The sequence below is a fragment of the Nannospalax galili genome, unplaced genomic scaffold, assembly GCF_000622305.1.
Source record: "Nannospalax galili isolate Female #2095 unplaced genomic scaffold, S.galili_v1.0 scaffold649, whole genome shotgun sequence".
NCBI lineage: Eukaryota > Metazoa > Chordata > Mammalia > Rodentia > Spalacidae > Nannospalax > Nannospalax galili.
Genome location: NW_008359093.1, coordinates 505,644 through 526,107, shown reverse-complemented (window position 1 = coordinate 526,107; position 20,464 = coordinate 505,644). Strand labels below are relative to the sequence as shown.

At 39.2% G+C, this 20,464-nt stretch overlaps 1 protein-coding gene across 1 annotated transcript; it reads left to right on the top strand.

The window, feature by feature from the left end:
• The first annotated feature begins 13,478 nt into the window (after positions 1-13,478).
• LOC103725498 (vomeronasal type-1 receptor 4-like) lies at positions 13,479-14,309 on the top strand. The gene has a single exon (XM_008822805.2). The coding sequence runs from the start codon at positions 13,479-13,481 to the stop codon at positions 14,307-14,309; it is 831 nt and encodes a 276-aa protein (XP_008821027.2).
• Positions 14,310-20,464: the final 6,155 nt, after the last annotated feature.

Below are 20,464 nucleotides of genomic sequence, written 5' to 3'. Positions count from 1 at the left end.
AAGGTGTTTTGGTCAGCGTTTCTATGACAACAACAGAAGAGTGACTAAAATGGTGTCCCACATCTCTTGAATATTCCATTCCTGTGTTTTTAAAAAATTTCCATACTCTTTACTTGAGTGGTCCAGTTCTTCAACTTTATCCTGCAGTGTTGATATTCTGTTTTCCATTTCATTCATTCTAGAGGAGAAGCTTTCCCCTGTTGTTTCAAGTTGACTTATTTAGAGTTTTGCACTTCCTTCTTCATTTCTGCCTGAGTTTTCTTTAATGTTTCTATCTCTTTTGTGAATTCATTTCAGAGGTTTATCCCTATCTTCTCTTAGCTCTTTGATTTGTTTGTTCATGTGTTCTTTAAATTCATTGAATTCCTTGATCATGTTTATGATTGTTCTTTTTTAAAAAATATTTTATTTATTATCTTTATTTTATGTGTATGAGTGTATTGCCTACATGTATGTGAGTGCACCTGTTTCATTCGATGACGAGGGCTTCGGATTCCCCTGGAACTGGAGTTAAGGACAGTTCCTAGCCACCATGTGGGTTCTGGGAATCGAACCCAGGTCCTCTGAAAGAGCAGTCAGTGCTCTTAACCGCTGGGCCATCTTATGATTGCTCTTTAAAATTCAGTGTCCTGGGTTATCTCTAGGGGATTCTCCTTGTAGAACTCTTCTACAGAATTGGTGGGGTTTGCTGAGGACATAGTGTTTTGGCTTTCCATTTTATTATTCTTTTGTTGTGGTTTTGGCATGTGAATTTATTTTGTTGTTAGTGATTCTTATATGAGGATTAAGTTGAAGTATGCTTCTGTTTGTATTATCCAGGTGCCTAGATCCTTTCTTTATTGGTTATGTAAAGTTGGTTGGTACAGGGTTCAGGTTCTTTCAGGTTTATTTTGGGGAGAACCGGTGGCTTCAGATCATCTATTCAGGGGTACCCACAGAAGCCCAGTTCAGGTTCCAGTCAGGTACACTCAGGCTTCCCTCACCATGTGGAAGCAAGATCTAGGGTCTCTCAGGCAGTCCTGTGAGTTGTCAACCCTATGTCTGAGGGAGGCCAGAGGGGGCGCCAGGACTCGGCACTCTCTGGCAGTCTGCTGAGATGAACCTACCAGCAGCCTTAGCTTACCAAAGCCAGATCTTCCCTGGGTCCTGGTGGGTGGGGGGCTCACAAAATCCCAGGTAGGCAGATGGTACGGTGCAATTAGGGGAAGCTCACCACCACCTGCAGGCAGAATCTGGGGGCTGTCAGGCTGTCCCCTGGGTTCCTAGGCCATCTGGTAGTTGGAGGCTAGAGGGAGGCCAGAACCCTGCACTCTCTGGTGGTCTGCTGAGCTCTGAGCAGTTACCCCAATGGAGGAGGTCCAAACCCACCCTCTCAGGCTGCCCACTAGGATCTCCTCCATGCTGTGATTTTGTCTTGATTGAGCTTGTACATATATAGGCATCCTTTCACAACTACTATGTGAGTTCACATGTGCCCCTGTTCTGTTGTCTTGAAAACACTGTTTTCTAATCCTCAGCAATCATATCTGGCTCTTGCAATCTTTCTGACCCCACTTGGGCAATGATTCCTGAGCCTTGGGAGAAAAGAGTATGATATTGATGTCCCACTTAGGGCTGGGAATTCTGCAGACTCTTATTCACTGAATCTTTACTAGTTGTGGGTTGTTGTGTCAATTAGCATCTACTGTCAAAATGTGTTTCTTTGAAGAGGGTTGAGAGATGCACTAATCTATAGATATAATGATGCCATTAGGAGTCATTTTAAGACTATGTCCTTTTAACAGAATAATTGCAGTAGGATCTACCCTGGTGCCTGTGACTTGCTAGATAACAGTGCCTGGTGAGCATTTAATCCTGTGGAATTGGCTTTAGGTCCCATCAGAAGGTGTTTCATTACTCCCATGATGTTCAAGCCAGTCAGGCTAGTTGCTCTTGTTTTTTGCAGGGTTGTCAGCTGGGCAAAAATCATGATTACTTTTCTTCTTCTAGTGGTGCACATAGCACCTTTCATCGCCTTGAAAGCTAGCCAGTAGGGACGAGGCTTTGAGATCAGCTTGATTACTCCCTGTTCTGTGATTCAAGTACATGGTGACTTCAACAATCGTGTCTTACCATCAAGTTCTGGTAACGAAGTGCAGTGGCAATAGCCTGTAATGTTTGTAGATCTATGAAAACTCACTATCCAGCACTTCCAAAAGTGATAACTGACTCCTGGCTTGTGTGTTTTCTAGCCTGTTGTATCAAGTAGGAATATTTTCAACCCATTATAAGGTAACTCCACTTCAACTGTTTCTACATATGTGTATATTCATAATTTATGAAGATTCTATAGTACGAGCTTTCCACATCGCGTTCTCAAAATGTCTTTGTGTTAGTCATCCCTTCCCTTACTCCATCCTCTACCTTGCCCTCCCATCCTCCACCCCATTTGACCTTTCCTGTTCCATCTCCCCTTTTTATCCATTTCTTCCACTATGTTCTATCTTCCCTCCCTTACTAATTTCCTGACATCATGTGTATTCAGAATGAAATACACAAATCTAAAGCATCAAAGCTAATATCCACGTTGGGTATGGTGGCACATACCTTTAATCCCAGCACTTGGGATCTCTGTGAGTTTGAGTCCAGCCTGGCCTACATAGTGAGTTCCAGGTCTGGTGGCACTACATACAGAGAGATGCTGACTCAAGAAAAAGCTAACATCCAAAAAATGGGAGGAGAGATGCAATGATTGTCTTTTTGTGTCTGGGTTACCTCATACAGAATGGCTGTTTCCACTACCAACCGTTGACCTGTGCGCTGCAGAATTTCATTTTTCTTAACAGCTGCATAATAGTCCATTGTGTGAAGTACTACATCTTCATTATTCATTCATCAGTTGATGGACATCTAGGTTGTTTCCATTTCCTGGTTTTTGTGAGCAGAGCAGCAATGAACAAGGATGAGCATGCATCTCTGTAGTAGGATACAAAGTCTCTTCTGTTTCTAGTATTTTGTGAACCCTCCAGGCTGACTTCCACAGGGCCTATATTAGTTTTCACTCCCACCAACAGTGGATAGAGTTCCCCTTTCGTCACATCCTTCCAGATTATTTTTGCCATTTGTATTCCTTTTGATGTCCATTCTAAGAGGGTAGGATGAAATCTTGAAGTAATTTTAATCTAAGTTTTCCTCACAGCCAATAATGCTGAACACTTGTAACCATTTACAGTTCTTCTTTTAAGGATTTTCTGTTTAGTTCCATAGACCATATAAAAATTGCTTATTTTGTTAGTGTTCAATTGTTTTAGAACTTTGTTTGCCCTACACACTAATCTGTTGAATGAACAGCTGGCATAGTTTTTCTCTCTTTGTGGGCTGTGGGGACTCAGGTTTGCTTTGCTTAGCGGGGGGCCTGCTGGCTTCGGGGCAGAGGGTCTGATCGGCAGCGACAGAGTCAAACTCTGGGACCTGTGTCTTCCCAACAGGATGATTCATTTTAGAATTCATATGGTTTTTATACATCCCAAGAACTAGCAGTCACGTGGGATATGACAGTCACATACAAAGATTTAGGGTACAAAGAAACAGGACATTTAGTCTGTTAGTTGGCGCCAGGATTCTTAAACTTTTACTCAAGGTTATCAATGCCCATCCAGTAATTTATTGGCCACAATGTTTTCTTTTTTAGGGCTAAAAGCGTGGTAAACTTTTAGCTTTTTGCTCAGGAGTAAACCTTTGACCTGGCCTAATCTCTTAGCCAAGAATAGCTGAGTTATTTGTTTAGGACAAGGAGATGAGCTAAGGGTTGTTGACCAAGACGCTTTCCCACAGATCAGGAAGCCTGCACTTTTATGACCAGGGCGCTTCCTCCTCCCAGCCCAACAGTGTTCTGCAAGGCAGGGATTATCAGAGCCACTGTTTTCAGTGCCCCTCCCTTTTAGCAGAGAATGCAGCCTGGACCTATAAGTTTTAGGCTCACCTCACCCTAGGGCCTGGCATCCTGGTTTCCTACAAGTTTTGGCACACTGAAGAATAAGGATGTCACATTGGAGCAATGTGATATCACAATGGACCACTGTAAATTCATATTTTAACACTGTGATGGCACCACTTTTAGGCTCACCTCACCCTAGGGCCTGGCATCCTGGTTTCCTACAGTGGGCTATTTACTTAATTCACATTTTCCTTTGTTGTATAGAAGTATTTTAGTTTCATGAGATCCCTTTGTTGATTGTTCTCATCTTACCCACCACCATCTTACCTGTATGTTGAAGCGTTATCAGTGGATTTTTGAGGTCCTTAATCCATTTGGAATTAAGTTTTGTGCTCAGTGAGAGAAGAGAATATCATTTCATTTTCCTACAATTTCCATATGCTGATTTTCTATCTTGCCACTTTGCTGAATGTGTCTATCAATTTTAAGTTACTTTTGGCAGAATCTTTAAGGTTTCTTACATATGGAATTGTATCATCTGCAAAAAGTGATAATTTAACTTCTTTCCTATTTGTAGCCCTCTCATTTCCTTCTCTTGATGTATTGTTCTTAGAGTTTAAGCACTATGTTGCATAGAAGTAGAGAGTAGGCACTCTTGTTCTGATCTTAGTGGGAATGTTTGTGCCTTTTTCCCTTTAGTATGATGTTGGTGAATTTGTCCTATACAACATTTAATATGCTGAGATTTGCTCCTTCCAGCCCTAGCCTCTCATGACTTTCACCATGAATGAGTGAATGTTGGATTTTGTCAAAGGCTTTTTATATCTATTGAGATGATCATGTGATTTCTATCTTTTATTAGGGTGAGGAATTACGTTCATTGACTAATGTATGTTGAAGTATTGGTGGAATAAAGCCAACAGGGTCATGATGAATGGTCTTTTTGATGTAATGTTGAATGTGGTCTGTACATACTTTATTGAGGAATTGTGCATGTATGTTAATCAGAGAGATTGGTATGTAATTTTCTTCCTTTATGATGTCTTTATCCAGGTTTAGCTTCAGAGAATTACTGGATTGATAAAAAGAGTTTGTAAGCTTTCCTTTCTTTCCTGCTTTAGGGAATAACATGTGTAGTATTGGTACTAGTTCTTTTTTGAAGACTCAGTAGAATTATGAAGTGAATCTTTCTTTTACTGGTGTGGGGTTTTTTTTGGTCAGGAGACTTTGGACAGGTGACTTGTCTAAAGTTACACAAGTGGTAAATAAGTTAAGATGCAGACTCTCCTCTTGTAAGTTCCATGCTCTCTATATTTACCACATTGTTATTTTAAGTATGTTTATTATTTTGAGAATTTCATACTATATATTTTGAGAGAGAAGTTTTATGACTGCTCTAATCACATTGCTGCACACAGATATGCTTAGGTTGTGTATCCATCTTTGTTCAGTTTTTGGCATGTCATGTGCACTTAGAAGTTCATCCATTTCTTTCAAGTTTTCCAATGTAGGGTGTATTGGATTTTCAGGTATTGTCCTCATACCATTTTGAATTATATGCTGTACTATCTCTCTTTTCAACTCTAATTTTATAAATCTGGGTCTTCTCTCTTCTTCTTTTGTTTAATTTGGCTAAGGATTTGTCTATTTTGTTTATCTTTTCAAAGAACCAGCTGTTCATTAGTTCCTTGTGTTGTTTTCTTTCTTTCTATTCATTTCCACCTGATTTTAATTATTTCCTAAATGTCTACTCTTTTGGGGTTTGATGTCTTTTGTTTTTTTCAAGACCTTAAGGTGTATCATATGTCAATTAATTTTAGATTTATTGAGGTTTTTGATGTGGGCATTCAACTCTATAAACTTTCTTCTTAGTATTTCCTTCTTTGTGTTCATGAGGTTTCATTTGCTTTGTCTTCATTGTCATTCAGTTACAGGATCTTTTCACTTCTTCAATGATCATACACTGTTCAAACAGTGTGCTCTTTAATCTCCATGACTTTGAGTACTTTCTACTGCTGTTGATATTTGGCTTTATTCCATGATCATCAGATAAAATACTGGAGGCTATTTCACTTTTTCTTGTATTTGTTGATATTTACTTTGTGTCATAGGTTGGGAGCAATTTTGGAGAAAGTTCCATGGGAAGCTGAGAAGAATTTGTGTTAGTTATTGTTTGGGTAGAAGGTTCTTTAGATGTTTTTGAAGGTCCGTTTCATTCATAATGTTATTCCACTTCAGTGTTTCTCTATTTATTTTTGTCCAGATGACCTGTGTACTGATGAGAGTATGGTAGTAAGTCAGCCACTATCACTGTGTTGGAATTAATCTGTGGCTTTACATCTAGAAGTATTTGTTTTATGGAATCAGGTGGATATTTTGTGCATGTATGTTCAAAACTGTAATCTCTGGATGGATTTTTTTCATTGTTAACTATGAAGAAAACTTAAAAAAAACTTCTTCTGGCTGTTTTCTTTGTTATTTTGACATCTGTTTTGTCAGATACTACAATACTTCTGCCAATTTATTTATTTGTTGCATTTGGTTGGAATACATTTTTTCCAGCCTTTTACTCTAAGATGGCATCTTATTTTATGGTGAAGTGTGTTTCTTAGAAACAGAATAAAGTTAGATTCTTTTTAAAATGTATATTTTATTGAGTTATTGTGCATTTCATACAATAAACCACATTTAGACCCCCCTCTGCCACCTACAACCCCCATGACCTCCCCACTGGATTTCGTGCATTCTGGCATATATGTTAAGTCCTTTCTGGTCAAGCTTTTGTATCCAGATGTCCCTCAGAGCAAGTTCATCTTCTGGAGTCTAGTCTGCCTATGTAGAGTCACTTCCTTAGAGCTCAACTCTCCTTCACAAAGTAGTGATAAGTCGCCAATGGTTCCTCAGCTAATGTTGGGGCAGTTACCCATTTCCCCAGTTCTATGCTGAGTTTTTCTCAGGTTGAGTCAGGATGGGTCCTGTACATGCTGAAACCATTGCTGTACCTTCATATGAGAAAGTTCCCAGTGGTCTGAAAGCCTCAGTTTCCTTATCTTCATGTACCAACCCCAGCCCTAATAATCTTTCCACACCCTCTTCCACTATGGTCCATGAGCCATAAAAACCAGTCAAACCAATCTGGTAGTCTGTATCTTTTTATTAGGGAATTGAGACCATTAATATTCAGAATTATTGAAAGATGTGTACTGTTCCATTTTATTTTGTTCATTTGTGGTATTTTCTCAGGCCTCTTGTAATTAATTTTCCTGGCATTGTTTATCTAATCCTGGGGCATCTTTGCTGTGGTTTTCTTTTTCTTCACACCAAAGTAGTACTCACAATATCCTCTGTAAACCTGGCCTAGTGTCATAAAATGCCTTATTTTATTTTTACCACGGGAAGTGTTTTGTTTCTCCTTCAATTTTAACAGATAATTCTGCTGAGTATAATAGTCTGGGTCGGCATCTGTAGCCTTTCAGAGATGGATATGCATCTTTCCAGACTGTTGTGATGTTTAATTTTTCTGTGCGATAATAAAGAGTGATTCAGATGATTCTGACTTTATATGTGATTTGACCCTCTCTTTTGCTGATTTTAACAACCTCTTGAGAGTTGTGTAGTTTTCTTTTTGGACTGAAGTGTTCCATTGAGTATTCTCAGTAGAGCTGATTTCATGAACATAAACTCCTTAATTTGTTTTAATCATAGAATGTTTCTCTTTCTCCTTCACGTTCCTCTTTTCTCCACTGATTGTTTTGCTGGGTATACTTGTCTGTCTGGAATCTGGGTTCTTTCATAACTTGTATGACCTTGGCCCAAGCCCTTTGTCTTCATAGTCTGCACTGAAATGTCAGGCACGTTATTCTGATGGGCCTGCCTTTATGTATGACTCGCTCTTTCTCTACCACAACCTTCAATACTTTTCTTTGTTCTGTACATTTAGAGTTTTGACTATTATATGATGTAGAGAATTTCTCTTGGTCCTGTCTCCTCCGTGTTTTGTTTGCCTCTTGTACTTTCATAGGTATCTATTTCTCTAGACTTAGAACATTTTCTTCAATGATAATATTTAAAATATTTTCATGCCTTCGACCTGGGTTTCTTCTTCTTCCATACCTAGAATTCGTAGGTTTGGTTGTTTTACAGCATCCAAGAGATCATGCACATTCAGTTCCTTCCTTATTTTAGGTTTGACATTTTCTTTGGTTGAGCAGTCCATTTCCCTAAGCCTGCCTTCAAGATTGGATATTCTCTGTTCCATTCCCTCCGCTTCCTTTTTCTTCTTTCCTCTAGGATTTTTGTTTGAGTTTCTGAGTTTTATTTCAGTTTGCCTTTTCTTCAGAGAATCTGTCTTCATTAAATTCTAATTTCATATTTTGAATTGTTTTACTCGTTTCATTTGTTTGTTTCTGTTTTCACAATCTTTAGTCTTTTATTCATATCCTCTTTGAGATCCTCGAATTTATTTATTTATTTATTATTTATTTATTTATTTAGGTCTTTTTCAGACAAGGTGTCCTGGTAGCCACAGTTGGCCTGGAGCTCACTGTGTAGACCAGGCTGCCATCAATCTCACAGAGATTCACCTGCCTCTGCCTCCTGAGTACTGGCATAAAAAGTTTGCACTACCACACCTGGCTCCCTTGAACATATTTATAATTGCTATTTCGAAATCATCTTTTGCATCTGCTAGGTTGTTATTCTCAGGAAGCATTTGGATGGGAGTGCTAATTTATGTAGCAGACATATTATCTTGGTTATCCATGTTGACTGTGTTTTTTCGCTGGTACCCAGGCATTTGTACTTGTTTCATTGGTGCTGTTTATTGGGATGGGTAGGTAATCCTGTCTTTTTTGAGTGGTTATTTGTATCACTGTTTGGTGTTTCCCAAGTTTTCATATTATGATCTAGCTGAGTAGTGCTTTGGTGTTCAGTTTGGAGGTCCCTTTATGCTGATGTGCAAATGGGGTGTAAGAAGTGGTCTTAGTTATGCTAAGGATAACTTCAACCTTTCAGTTGAAGTTCCATTGTTGGCTCATCATGGTCTGGAACAGCAGGGTGGACTGAGTGGTTGCTAGGTGAACAGGTTTGGCTGACAGATGAAGCTGGAGAGCTCACAGGTCTTGGGGAGCAATGACACTTAGTAACCAAGGCAGGTCTGGAAAAACTGTTCTGGTAGAGGTGAGATGGCAAAGTTTCACCTCAGGGAGGCAGGGAAAGGAGACTTACCAATGTAAGTATGGGAAAGATCTCTGATCTTGGGGTCCATATGAATTCTAATAGTGTAGAGATGGTGGGCACAAGGATGTGTGGGAAGGGAAGATATCAGGACTGGAAAAGCCCCTAGAAGGGTCCAAGGGTCTAGGCAGGGCTGAGATCATGGAGTGCTGGGAGATCTAGGATAGGAGACTTAGAAAAGAGGACCTGGGAAAACTTGTAGATATGGAGGTCCACAATAGGCCTAATAAAAGCAGAAATGGCTGGCACAAGAAGATGTGGGAAGGAGAGGTTGCCAAGCCGGAGCTGGGAACACCCGCCAGGGTGTCCAAGGATCTAGGGAGAACTGAGATCAGGGAGCACAGGGAGGTGGGGGGAGGGAGACCCAGGACCACAGATCTGGGAAAGCTTTCAGATCTCAAGGTCCACAATGGTCCTTAAGAAGCAGAAATGGCCTGTAGAAAGGGCTTGTCATTTCTTGAATGATAATTAAATTTACATTCTTTAAAATATCTTCTTCAGCCTGGACAGATGGCTCAGTGATTCAGAAAACTAGTTGGTCTTGCAGAGGACCCAGGTTCAATTCCCAGCACCCACGTGGTGACTAACAACCATCCCTAACTCTAGTTCTAGGGGATCCAGTGCCTTCTTCTGACCTCCATGGATGTTGCATGACATGGGTGCACTTACACAAATGCAGGCAATATACTTATGCACATAAAATAAAAATAATAAATAAAATGTTTTAAAATATTTTCTTTTTTTTGTCTTTTTGAGTTTTAGCACAATGAATATGTCTCCTCCTAGAGAAATCACCTAATTTCCATTCCTTTACAGGTTTTTTTGACCCTTTTCTTATTAGCCATCTGATCTTTTGTTTATTGTTCTAAGAAATTGTATATCAGATAGATAAATAGATAGATGATAGATAGATAGATGATAGATAGATAGGTGATAGATAAATGATAGATAGAGAGATAGATATATGTTAGAGAGATACATGATTGATAGATGATAGATAGATAGATAGATAGATGATAGAGAGATAGATAGATAGATGATAGATAGATGATAGACAGATGATAGATAGATAGATAGATAATAGGTAGATAGCTGATAGATATACAGATAGATAGATAGATTATAGAAGATAGATAGATAGATGATAGATGGATAGATAGATAGATAAATAGATAGATAGGTAGATAGATAGATAGATAGATATAGATAGATAGATAGACAGATGATAGATAGATGGATAGATAGATGATAGATGGTTACTTCCAACTTCCTTGAAAACAATTTAAGGATGCTCAAGGCATGGGCCTTCTAGGGTTTGCTCTTGTACTAAATGCACATATGAAAGTGAATGAAACTCAGGAGATGTTTATTGAACAAGAATTATAACAGCAAACAAACACTGAGATTTTTAATTTAAAAAATCATTTTTTAAATCACTGAGATTTTTGTTGATATTTAAAAATCATTTTTTCAAAATGCCATTTTTTAAAAATTAGAAATGGGTATTGGCCAATGTTTTTACAAACAAGAAACAGTTACATGTCAAAGGTGAAACACTTGATGAGTATGGTCTGCAATGATCTTCAAGATGATGAGAAATTGTTTTGAAAGATGCCACTATGACTTTTCCTGTTGGAATGATAACTATTTAATATTTCTGGTGACATTATAAATGTTAGATCAAACTTGCACTTTTGAATCCAACTTGAAGATGGGATAGCTTTGTATTGGTTCAGGCTACTATCAAAGTGCTATACTTTATTAAAACCATTAATCTTAATTTGTACTTCACAGTTGCCTGTAAAATAAATCTTTTTTTTAATTTTTACAAAAGCTTTATTGAGAATTTCATACATGTATATAAAGTGCTTTGATCAAATCCATGCCCACTCCCTCCCCTCCAACATTCCCCCTTCTGAAGAAGTAACCCTAAAATCTTTTAAGGATTAGATACAAGCTCCCAAATACTTTTGACATTTTTGGCCTTGGAACAGAGTATGTTGATTACAGGCCCAAGGTTTTGACTTTTAGCCAAGAAACTGGCTACATTTCTTTTGGGTCTTTTTACCCTAACTGCCTAGCCAATTCCTACCTCCTATTCTTATCACGCCATCCTTCCCACTCTCTAAATTCTAACAGTATTAAATGAAGTGTATTTTATATTTTAAAGTTGCTAAATGAATGATTTTAATGCTTTAAAATAGAATCCCATGTTTATGTTTTGAAAATTTCATACATGTATATGAAAGAGGAATTTTAAGGTTTTCTACAAAACAGTTCCACAAGGGGAAGCTGCCAGCTTGCAGTTACGGTGGACTCTAATCATTCTGGTTTATTATTAAGTGCACAAATTCACAGAATGTGGGAGACTGAATTTCTGCCTCATCATCAGGATTTGTAGAGACCAGAGAGAAGACTCCATTAATACTCCAAACCTCACGCAGGGATGGCAAGAGAAGTTAAAGATCCTAGAGAAAACCCTATATCTATCATATCCCTAGACAAATGTAATTTTTTACTCTATGCTAAATATGGTTCCTTATATGTACAGACAAGTATACCTGCCACCACTCACGAAAGAAGATGCTTTTCACAACAGATGGAGACTATTAAAGAGTTCCCCAACTGATCAAACACAGAGAATAAGTGTGTGTGTGTGTGTGTGTGTGTGTGTTATGTGCAGCCCTAAGTAACACATCTACAATTGAACCTCTAAACATAGTAGGATGGGGGGGTGGAGAATGTTAATGCATCTCTCAACTCTCACCAACAAAGCTTCCTTATTCGACAGAGGGTGATGAACACAGAAGGCCACAACTGGGCAGCATGCAGCGAATAAGAGCCTGCAGAGCGTGTGTCCCTGGATAGGACTCCTATATTAAACCTTACCCATGCAGGACTATTTTGGAAGAGGGGGTGGAAAAATGGTAAGAGCCGGGGTTGGTTCATGAATATAAGGAAACAGAGACTGTCAGGCTACTGGAAGCTTTCTCATGTGAACTTGCAGCAGTGGTGGCATCGTGCGCAAGATCCGTGCTGACTCAATCAGACAAAGGCCCAGCATGGAGCAAGGGAAATGGGCAGCAGGCAGGCCTTAGCTTGGGAACTGTTGACTACTGCTGGGTGAGGGAGAGCAGATCTTCCTTAAGATCTTTAGATAGGCTGCCTAGACTCCAGTGGATAAACTTGCACCAAAGGACATCCGGGTACAAATGCTTGACCAGATAGGACTTATTGCATATGACAGAATGCATGAGGTCTGGTTGGGGGAAGGGGGATATGGGGAACATGGATGGGGGAGGGGGGTTTAAATTAAGAACTATTGTATGAAATGCACAAAAGCTCAATAAAAATATTGAATAAAAAGGAAGTTGTTTTACAGATACTGTCTCTTGCAAAAATAGAGTCTAGTGTCTTGATCGTTTCCTTGTACTACATCTCACCAGTATGGGTCTACCCACCATCTTCTTTCCCACCGTCATCTTTTCACTTTAGATGTCTGTTTGGCACATGATCCTTCCAGATATTGTTTAGTAAAGACCCTGAACATGTCTGCTCTAGGCACCATTCATTGAAATTTCAGTTGGTATATGTCGTCTGTGTTTATTCTGTTGTGTATTTTGTAAGATTTCATCATACGGGATACCACATTACTCCAACTCCCACAATAAGTACTCATGCATGCGTGTCTCTGTGGTGACTGTGATAAGAGCTAACATTAATTTATTCTGATGTAGTTTTTCACTTCAACCATACTACTTGTGTATATTAAAACCTTAATAAGAATTTCTTATATAAGGTCATAGATGTACTTAGTAGAAATATATTTCTGTCATTACTGGTCTTTAAACTTTAGATGCTCATCCATTCAAATTGATATTTCTGAGTTTTATGGTAGTCATTGAAGTTGCCCATCTTTCACTCCAGAACTAGGAAATATCAGTATGTTCTGGAAAAGTTTACTTATTTTGTATTTTCTCTCACATTTTGTTGCTTCCCCCAGGCCAAGATCAGCTCCTCCTTAATGTTGTATACTTTATGATCATGACACCAAATATCATCAGTCTGTGCATGCTGAGGTCTTTAACACTCTCACAGGAGTGTACATGGAAAGTAATGGCTCCTGTCAAAATTTCTGGGACTGAGTCTTGCTTGTGACTTAGGCTGGCCTTGAACACATGAGCTCAGAATACGCTCCTGTTTCGGTTTCTCAGTAGTTCTTTGGATTAAAGGAGCCCTCCTTGACCCAAAGCCAAAACCATTTGTCATTAGTCATTAGAGGAATAAATGAGGCCATAATTTAAAGGAAATTGTGCTGAGTCACAAAATGAACTTCTGGAAGGTGGCAATGGGAATTTTTTTCCTATCACAAAATGTAATTGGAATTCTGGGAAACTTCTCTCTTCTCTCCTATTATCTAGTCCTTTACTACAGAAAATGCATGTTAAAGTCCACAGATTTGATTCTCATGCACCTGCTGACAGTCAACTCCCTGATCATCCTCTCTAAAGGAGTGCAACACACAATGGCAGCTTTTGGGTTGAAGCAAGGCTTCAGTGATTTTTGGTGCAATCTTTGTTTGTACATTGAAAGAGTTTGCAGGAGCATGTCTGTTGCCTCCACCTGTCTCTTTAGTGTCTTCCAGGCCATCACCACCAGCCCCAGAGTTCTCTGTTGGAAGGATCATAAAGTCAGAGCTCCAAAGCACATTGGCCTCTCCATTTCCCTCTGCTGGGTCCTGTATGTGGTGGTAAATTTAATTTTCCCTGTGTATACATACACCAAAATGAATTACAAAAACGTGACAAGAAAAAGAGATTTTGGATACTGCTGTATTATTAGTCATAATGAAATCACTGTCTCACTCTATATAGCATTATTGGCATTTCCTGAAGTTTTGTTTTCTGTGCTCATGGTCTGGTGCAGCAGCTCCATGGTTGTCATTCTGTACAGGCACAAGCAGCGAGTTCAGCACATCTGCAGGGCTCATGATTCCACCAGAACCTCCCCTGAGGCCAGAGCCACCCAGAGCATCCTGGCCCTGGTGTCTACCTTTCTGGCTTTTTACAGCCTCTCCTCCATCTTACAAGGTTCCATTGCTCTTCTGTATAATCCTGATTGGTGGCTGGTGAGCATCACTAGCCTCGTTTCTCTATGATTTCCCTCTTTTGGACCCTTTGTTCTTGTGAATCGTGAGTCCATTGTGTCCAGACTCTGTTTCATCTGCATAAGGAATAAAAACATCTCGTAATATTTTCATAAGTATATAAAATGTCTTTTGTATGTTATCTAATTGTTTACTCACCCACCACCCGAAAAACATTCATATAGAAACTTACCCAGAAATACCTTGTTTTTCTAAGATTAATGAAAGTGAGTATGGGAATTTTCTCTGCTGGTGAAATTAGAAGACGACATAAGGTAACTTTCTGGGGTCTGGCCCATTATACACAGCTGATGTGTGAAGGAGCTGGAAACCAAGTTTTAAAAAATTCCTCTTCCTCTAGCTTCTTCCCTGTAATGCTATCCCATTTGCTAGGAACATTTCACAGACACCTTGGGAGTATTGCATTCTAAATGCAGAGAACTCGGAAACCATGGCTGCCATGTACGTCTGCTTCGAGAGGTCTTGCTCTAGCTCCAGCTGCTCCAGCCTGCACCGGTAACAGCAACCTTCTGCAATAACTTCACAAATACCCTCCATGCAACTTAGCGCTCCAGAGCTATTCATACCTGCCTGTTCTGAACTCTGTAGCAGCTGTCCTCAGCAACGACTGGGGAAAAAAAAAAACACCTCATCTACTCGTTGAGGGGGACATGGGCTTCTGATTGATTCTTATGCAAAAATTGTGATGGGTTTGACTGTAAGGTTTATGATTGGTAGAAATGAGAAGTGCACATACGGAAGGTGTAATTGGTGGACTTAGCATCTGAGTACAAGCATGCTGTGTTCTTTTCCTGGCTACATATGTAGACTTTTTACCACTCTCTTGTGGTTAATCCAGGAAGCTTTTCTCCCTTGTTTTATCCCTCTTTCCCTGGTCTTGTAACTACACTGTATTAAAGGTTCTCCCAAATGGTCTCTTTCTGCCTGTGGCCTTTGTTTCTTTACTTTTTTTATTTCTTTTTGGTTTGCTGTTTTATTAATTAAAATTAGTCTTAGACAAAATCATGCACTCTCTCAACACATATGGATCACTTTCACCCCAATCTTCCTACACTCAATCTATACCAACCTTTCCTACAACTCTGTCACACATTCATGATTTTTTTATTGTTTTGTGACTCGCTTAGATTAACCAGGGTTGTCTTTGTGATCATATATTTAGAGATATCTGTTGGAGTCTGGTTGGCTCATCAGTGAGTACATAAAGATAGAAATTCCCCTTCTCTAAGAGGCTATCAGTATCAATATGTCAGACTTGAAGGGTAGGGCACCATGACTTTCTCATCCTTCTTAAACTTGAACATAGAACAGGTCTTGTGTGAGTCAAGTGCAGGGAACTGCAGCTGAGTTAATAATTGTATCAAGTCCAGAGAATGTTCTTTATTAGCCCTTCACCCACCAAAACCCTAAGGTAAGTCCCTAAACTTGTGCAGCTGAAGACACACATGAGTTGTAGAATAAACAAGGAGAAACCCAGCTGGTACTGGCTTGAATGCTTCATCTCTGCTGGGTAGCTATTATAGGACTGTAAAGTGCTGTCCATGCCACCAGAAGAGAAAAGTTATCATCAACTTTGCCCACCTGTGAATCCTCAAGGTGAAACAACAATGGGCTTGGAAAGATGTGTGGGATCTTAAACACAACAAGGGTAGGTGACGGGCAGCGCCACAGGATTAGAAAGTGGAATGGCTTAAGGGAAATGTATTTTACTGGAGAGTTGGCTCAGTGGTTAGGAGCACTGACTGCTCTTGCTGAGGACCTGGATTCAATTCCCAGCATCCACATGGTGGCTATGAACCACCCTTAACTCCAGTTCCAGGGGAATACAGAGCCCTCTTCTGACCACCATGGTATTGCATGACACGGGTGCTCTCACATACATGCAGGCAATACACTCATACACATAAAATTAAACACTCATACACATAAAATAAAAATAATAAAATATTTTTAAAAAGAAAGTTAAATAAATTAATGATTCCTGTTCATGCTTTCTACACAACACTGCTTTTTTTATTTTTGAAGAAACTATTGAACCAAGTAAAGGGTTTTTCTCATTGTATTTTGAATCGTGCAAATACTTTGCAATCACCCTCTCTTAGTGGCTGAATCTTATGACGAATTGGCATTTCCCTAATACAGACAGTGGAATTTCAGTGATCCTATCCACTCTCTTTTAAAAAATATTTCTTCTTCCGCAATGATCCGAGAGCCTTGGGAGGGAGATGTGTGAATCAGGCATCCTACGGATGAGCATTCTGCAGCCTCCCGTTCTCTGCACATTGGCAAACTGTGGGTTTCTGTGCATAAAGAAAATTCTCTGGTGAGAGTTAAGAGATGCATTCTTCCTAAGTGTAGAGGTTGCATCAAAAGAGTCAGAGGGGGTGGATAATCACAAGAAAACAAAGTCTTCCAGACAGCTGGTCATTTACTCATATGAACTCATAGCAATGATGACAGCATGCACACATCCTCTGCAAGTTCATATCAGAAAAAATCCCAGCATAGACATGAGAAAGTGGATAAGATATCCCAGCCCAACTTACAGAACTTTGGGCAATTGATGGCTGCTGGAAAGGGAGATATAGCGTTCCACAGGGATGGGACTCTTGGTGGAACCAGTGGATGGAACCACACTGAGAGGCATTTGGGGACACAAATCAGACTCAATAGACTGTAATATACACATAAGAGAAAACATTAAATTGGGTGGTGATCTAAGTACCAACAAACTATATTGTGAGAAAATTTCAAAAATTCAATAAGAACCTTTACATTTAAAGCTCATGGAACCTAGTAGAATGAGGGGGTAGAGCAAAAACTAACGCATCTCTCAACTCTCACCAGTGAAGCTTCCTTATACAACAGAGTGTGATGTACGCAGAAGGCCATAATTAGCAAAGTTTTAAAGAATAAGATACTGCACAGTGTATCCCTGGATAGGACTCTTATATCGAACCTCACCCACTCATGGCTCAGGGACCATTGCGGAAAAAGGGGAGGAAATATTGTAAGAGCCAGGGCTGGTTCATGAACACAGGGAAGCAGAGGCTTTCAGGCCACTGGAAGCTCGCACATGTGAACTTGTGGCAATGGTGGCATCGACACAGGACCCATGTCAACTCAATTGAACTGGGGCCCAGAGAGGAGGAACGATATAGGTGGTGGACTGGCCCTAGACTGAGAACTATTGGAGACTGATTGCTACTGGGAGAAGGAGAGTATGCCTTACTCATGATCTCTAGATGGACTGATTAGACTCCAATGGATCAATTTGCACTAAAGGACATCTAGGTACAAGTGCTTGACTGGATAGGACTTAACATGTATGGCGGAATACATGAGGTCCAGTGGGGGGATAGGGGACATGGAAGGGTGAAGAGGTCTAAATTTGATTAAGAACTGTTATATGAAATTACCAAAGCTCAATAAAATTTTCTAATTCAATAATAAAATAAAAATAAAGAAGAAATTTCTTTATAGTGCTAAACTTTGAGTGGGAATGGTTCATGTTTTTTTTTTCATGGCTTTTGGAAGCACAGTAAAAACAGCAGATAAAGACTGTAAACAGCATGCACAAGACCCATGCTGACTCAATCAGACAAAAATTCAGCACAGAACAAGGGAAACGGGCAGCAGGCCCCAACCCTAGTCCAGGAACTATTGGAAACTGGTTACTGCCAGGTGAAGGAAAATTGATATTCTGTAAAGGAGTGACACTAGATAGGCTCACTAGACTCCAGTGGATGAATTTGAATCTTGGCACAATCATATATGTCAGAACGCTTGAAACCTGGTTGAGGGGGCTATGAGGGTTGTGGATGGGGGAGGGGGGCTAAATTTGATTAGTGATGTTATATGAATTGCACAAAAACTCAATACAAATATTTTTAAATGACTTTATAGGCAGAAGGCACTCTGTGTGGACAGGAATGGCACTCTCAATTACCATAAGATTGAGAATAACTAACTCTCTGTTTATTCTCAGCAAATATGTATATTTTTGCTTCAGTTGTTCCGAAAGTACTATGCATCTATCCTGACATCTAGTATACTCAAGTATTTGCGTCTATGAAAGGGTTTCTCCTTCCCTTTTCTGTACTAAATGACAGAAAGATGCTTTTCGATTGCTTAACAAATGACTTCGAAATTTTATTCTAAGTGATCACACAGTGAAGAAAATAATAAATTTAGCAGTAAGAAAAGGCCATGTTGTATATAAATCTATTTATCCTTCAGTTCTTAACCTGCTCTTTCTAGCTCTCTATATGAATGATGAAAAATTTTAGATAATATTGCAAAATCCTAAATTTAGTAGCTGCTTCAAAGTTGATGTATATTCTGTAACTTAATTTTTTACTTTTACATCAATAGTTTCAAGGTATTTTTTAACCTTTTGTTTGTATTTGTTTTTTTCCACTTATACTAAAAACAAGGGCTTTGACTTTTCAATTTTCATTGTATGCAATCAGGTGACATCATACCTAGATCCCTCTGTAATACATATATTATCCATAAATATGAGTTTCAGAGCACTACATTAAATATATTTCAATATCAAAAACATGCATGGTGAGGGCATACTTTAATATTTTCAGTTTTAATATCATTAACTACAGCTATTGCCAAACAGTTGATGAGTCCTCCACTCAATGTTCAGTTGAAGGTTATTGTTGGGATGTATTGTGCAAACAGAAACAATGAATTTACTTAAATATTTTCCCACATTTTCAAAGTCTATGTTGTGCATACTGGGAATGTACCTGCATTAGATCTATATTATTGATTTTGCATAACTGTGAACAAAGTACCTGATAAAACAATTTTAAAAAACACTTATTTGGGCTTATTACTGAAGGATGCAGTTCAGTTTTGACTAATCTCATGTGACTGACCAGGATATCATCGCAGAGGGAACGTGCGGTAGAGGAATTTCTTTATCTCATGGACATCAGGAAACATTGATGAAGGAAAGCATTGGGGTCTACATATGGTCTTCAAAATCACAAGCCTAGTAATAGAGCTCTTGAAGTCCACCTCCACCTCCTAAATCTTCCAGAATCTACCAAGATTACAGTATAAACTGAGACCCATGCTTGCCACGTAGACACATTTAGTAGACACTTCATGTTTTAACCTTAAGAGGATTCTTTTATTTCTTCTCTTTGGCCAGTTGTGGCTGCCTGTGTTCATCTCCGTCTATGGCATGAGGAAGCGTCACTGATGAGAGCTGTGAGATGCATTAGTATTCTCTCTACCCCCCGTTCCAGTCTTCTGTGAGCCACAGGCACAGAGGTTCTACTGTAGATGTTTCACTTAGAGTTGGGCATCTCACTGACATGTACTGTCTGTGTGTGACCAGCTGTGGAACTCTATACTAGTCTCTGCCTTTTGCAAAAGAAACTTCTTTGATGAGTGGTTACTGGAATTCTTGTCTGTAAATATAAGAATCCCCATTTACCCTACAGCAAAAAATTACATTTGTCTAGGGATGTGACAGACATCTATGTCCTCTTCAATCACATGCATTTGCCTATGTTCACTGCTGGGTGTGGGAGAGTTGGTAGTCTTTAAAGGAGTGGTGCTAGACAGGCTGAACAGGCTCTAGTGGATGAACTCACACCGAGGGACATCTGGATACACAAACTTGACTTGAAAAGCTCACAAAATTAAAAAAAAAAAACATACATTGAAAATAAAAGAAAATATTTTAAACCAAAAAAAGGATGCGATACAAAGTATTTTATTCACATCTAGTTTTGAGGTGACTTTACGTACTTCAGCTTAAAATGCCTCACAACTTGCTAATTTCTGATTTAAAGTCTGGTCAGTTTTATGCCAAAAATATTACACAGTTACCATGACTAAGGAGTTAACAAAATAAATTAATGATATTTCCCTCAAAATTGACCCACCTACAAGGATTCAAAATGGCCTTCTCCCAATGTTACCATGAAGGTCAAGTTCCCGCTAATTCACATTGATTTACTTTTTTTTTTCAAACATTCCAATTTCCATTATGTCTGACAGTAAAGAGTTTTAGTTTCCAAGGAACCTACAGGTCCACTTTTTCCACATTCCTAACATAATCTTTTTTCAAACTATTATTGCTGGAGCTGGAGGGATGACTCAGCGTTTCAGGGCCC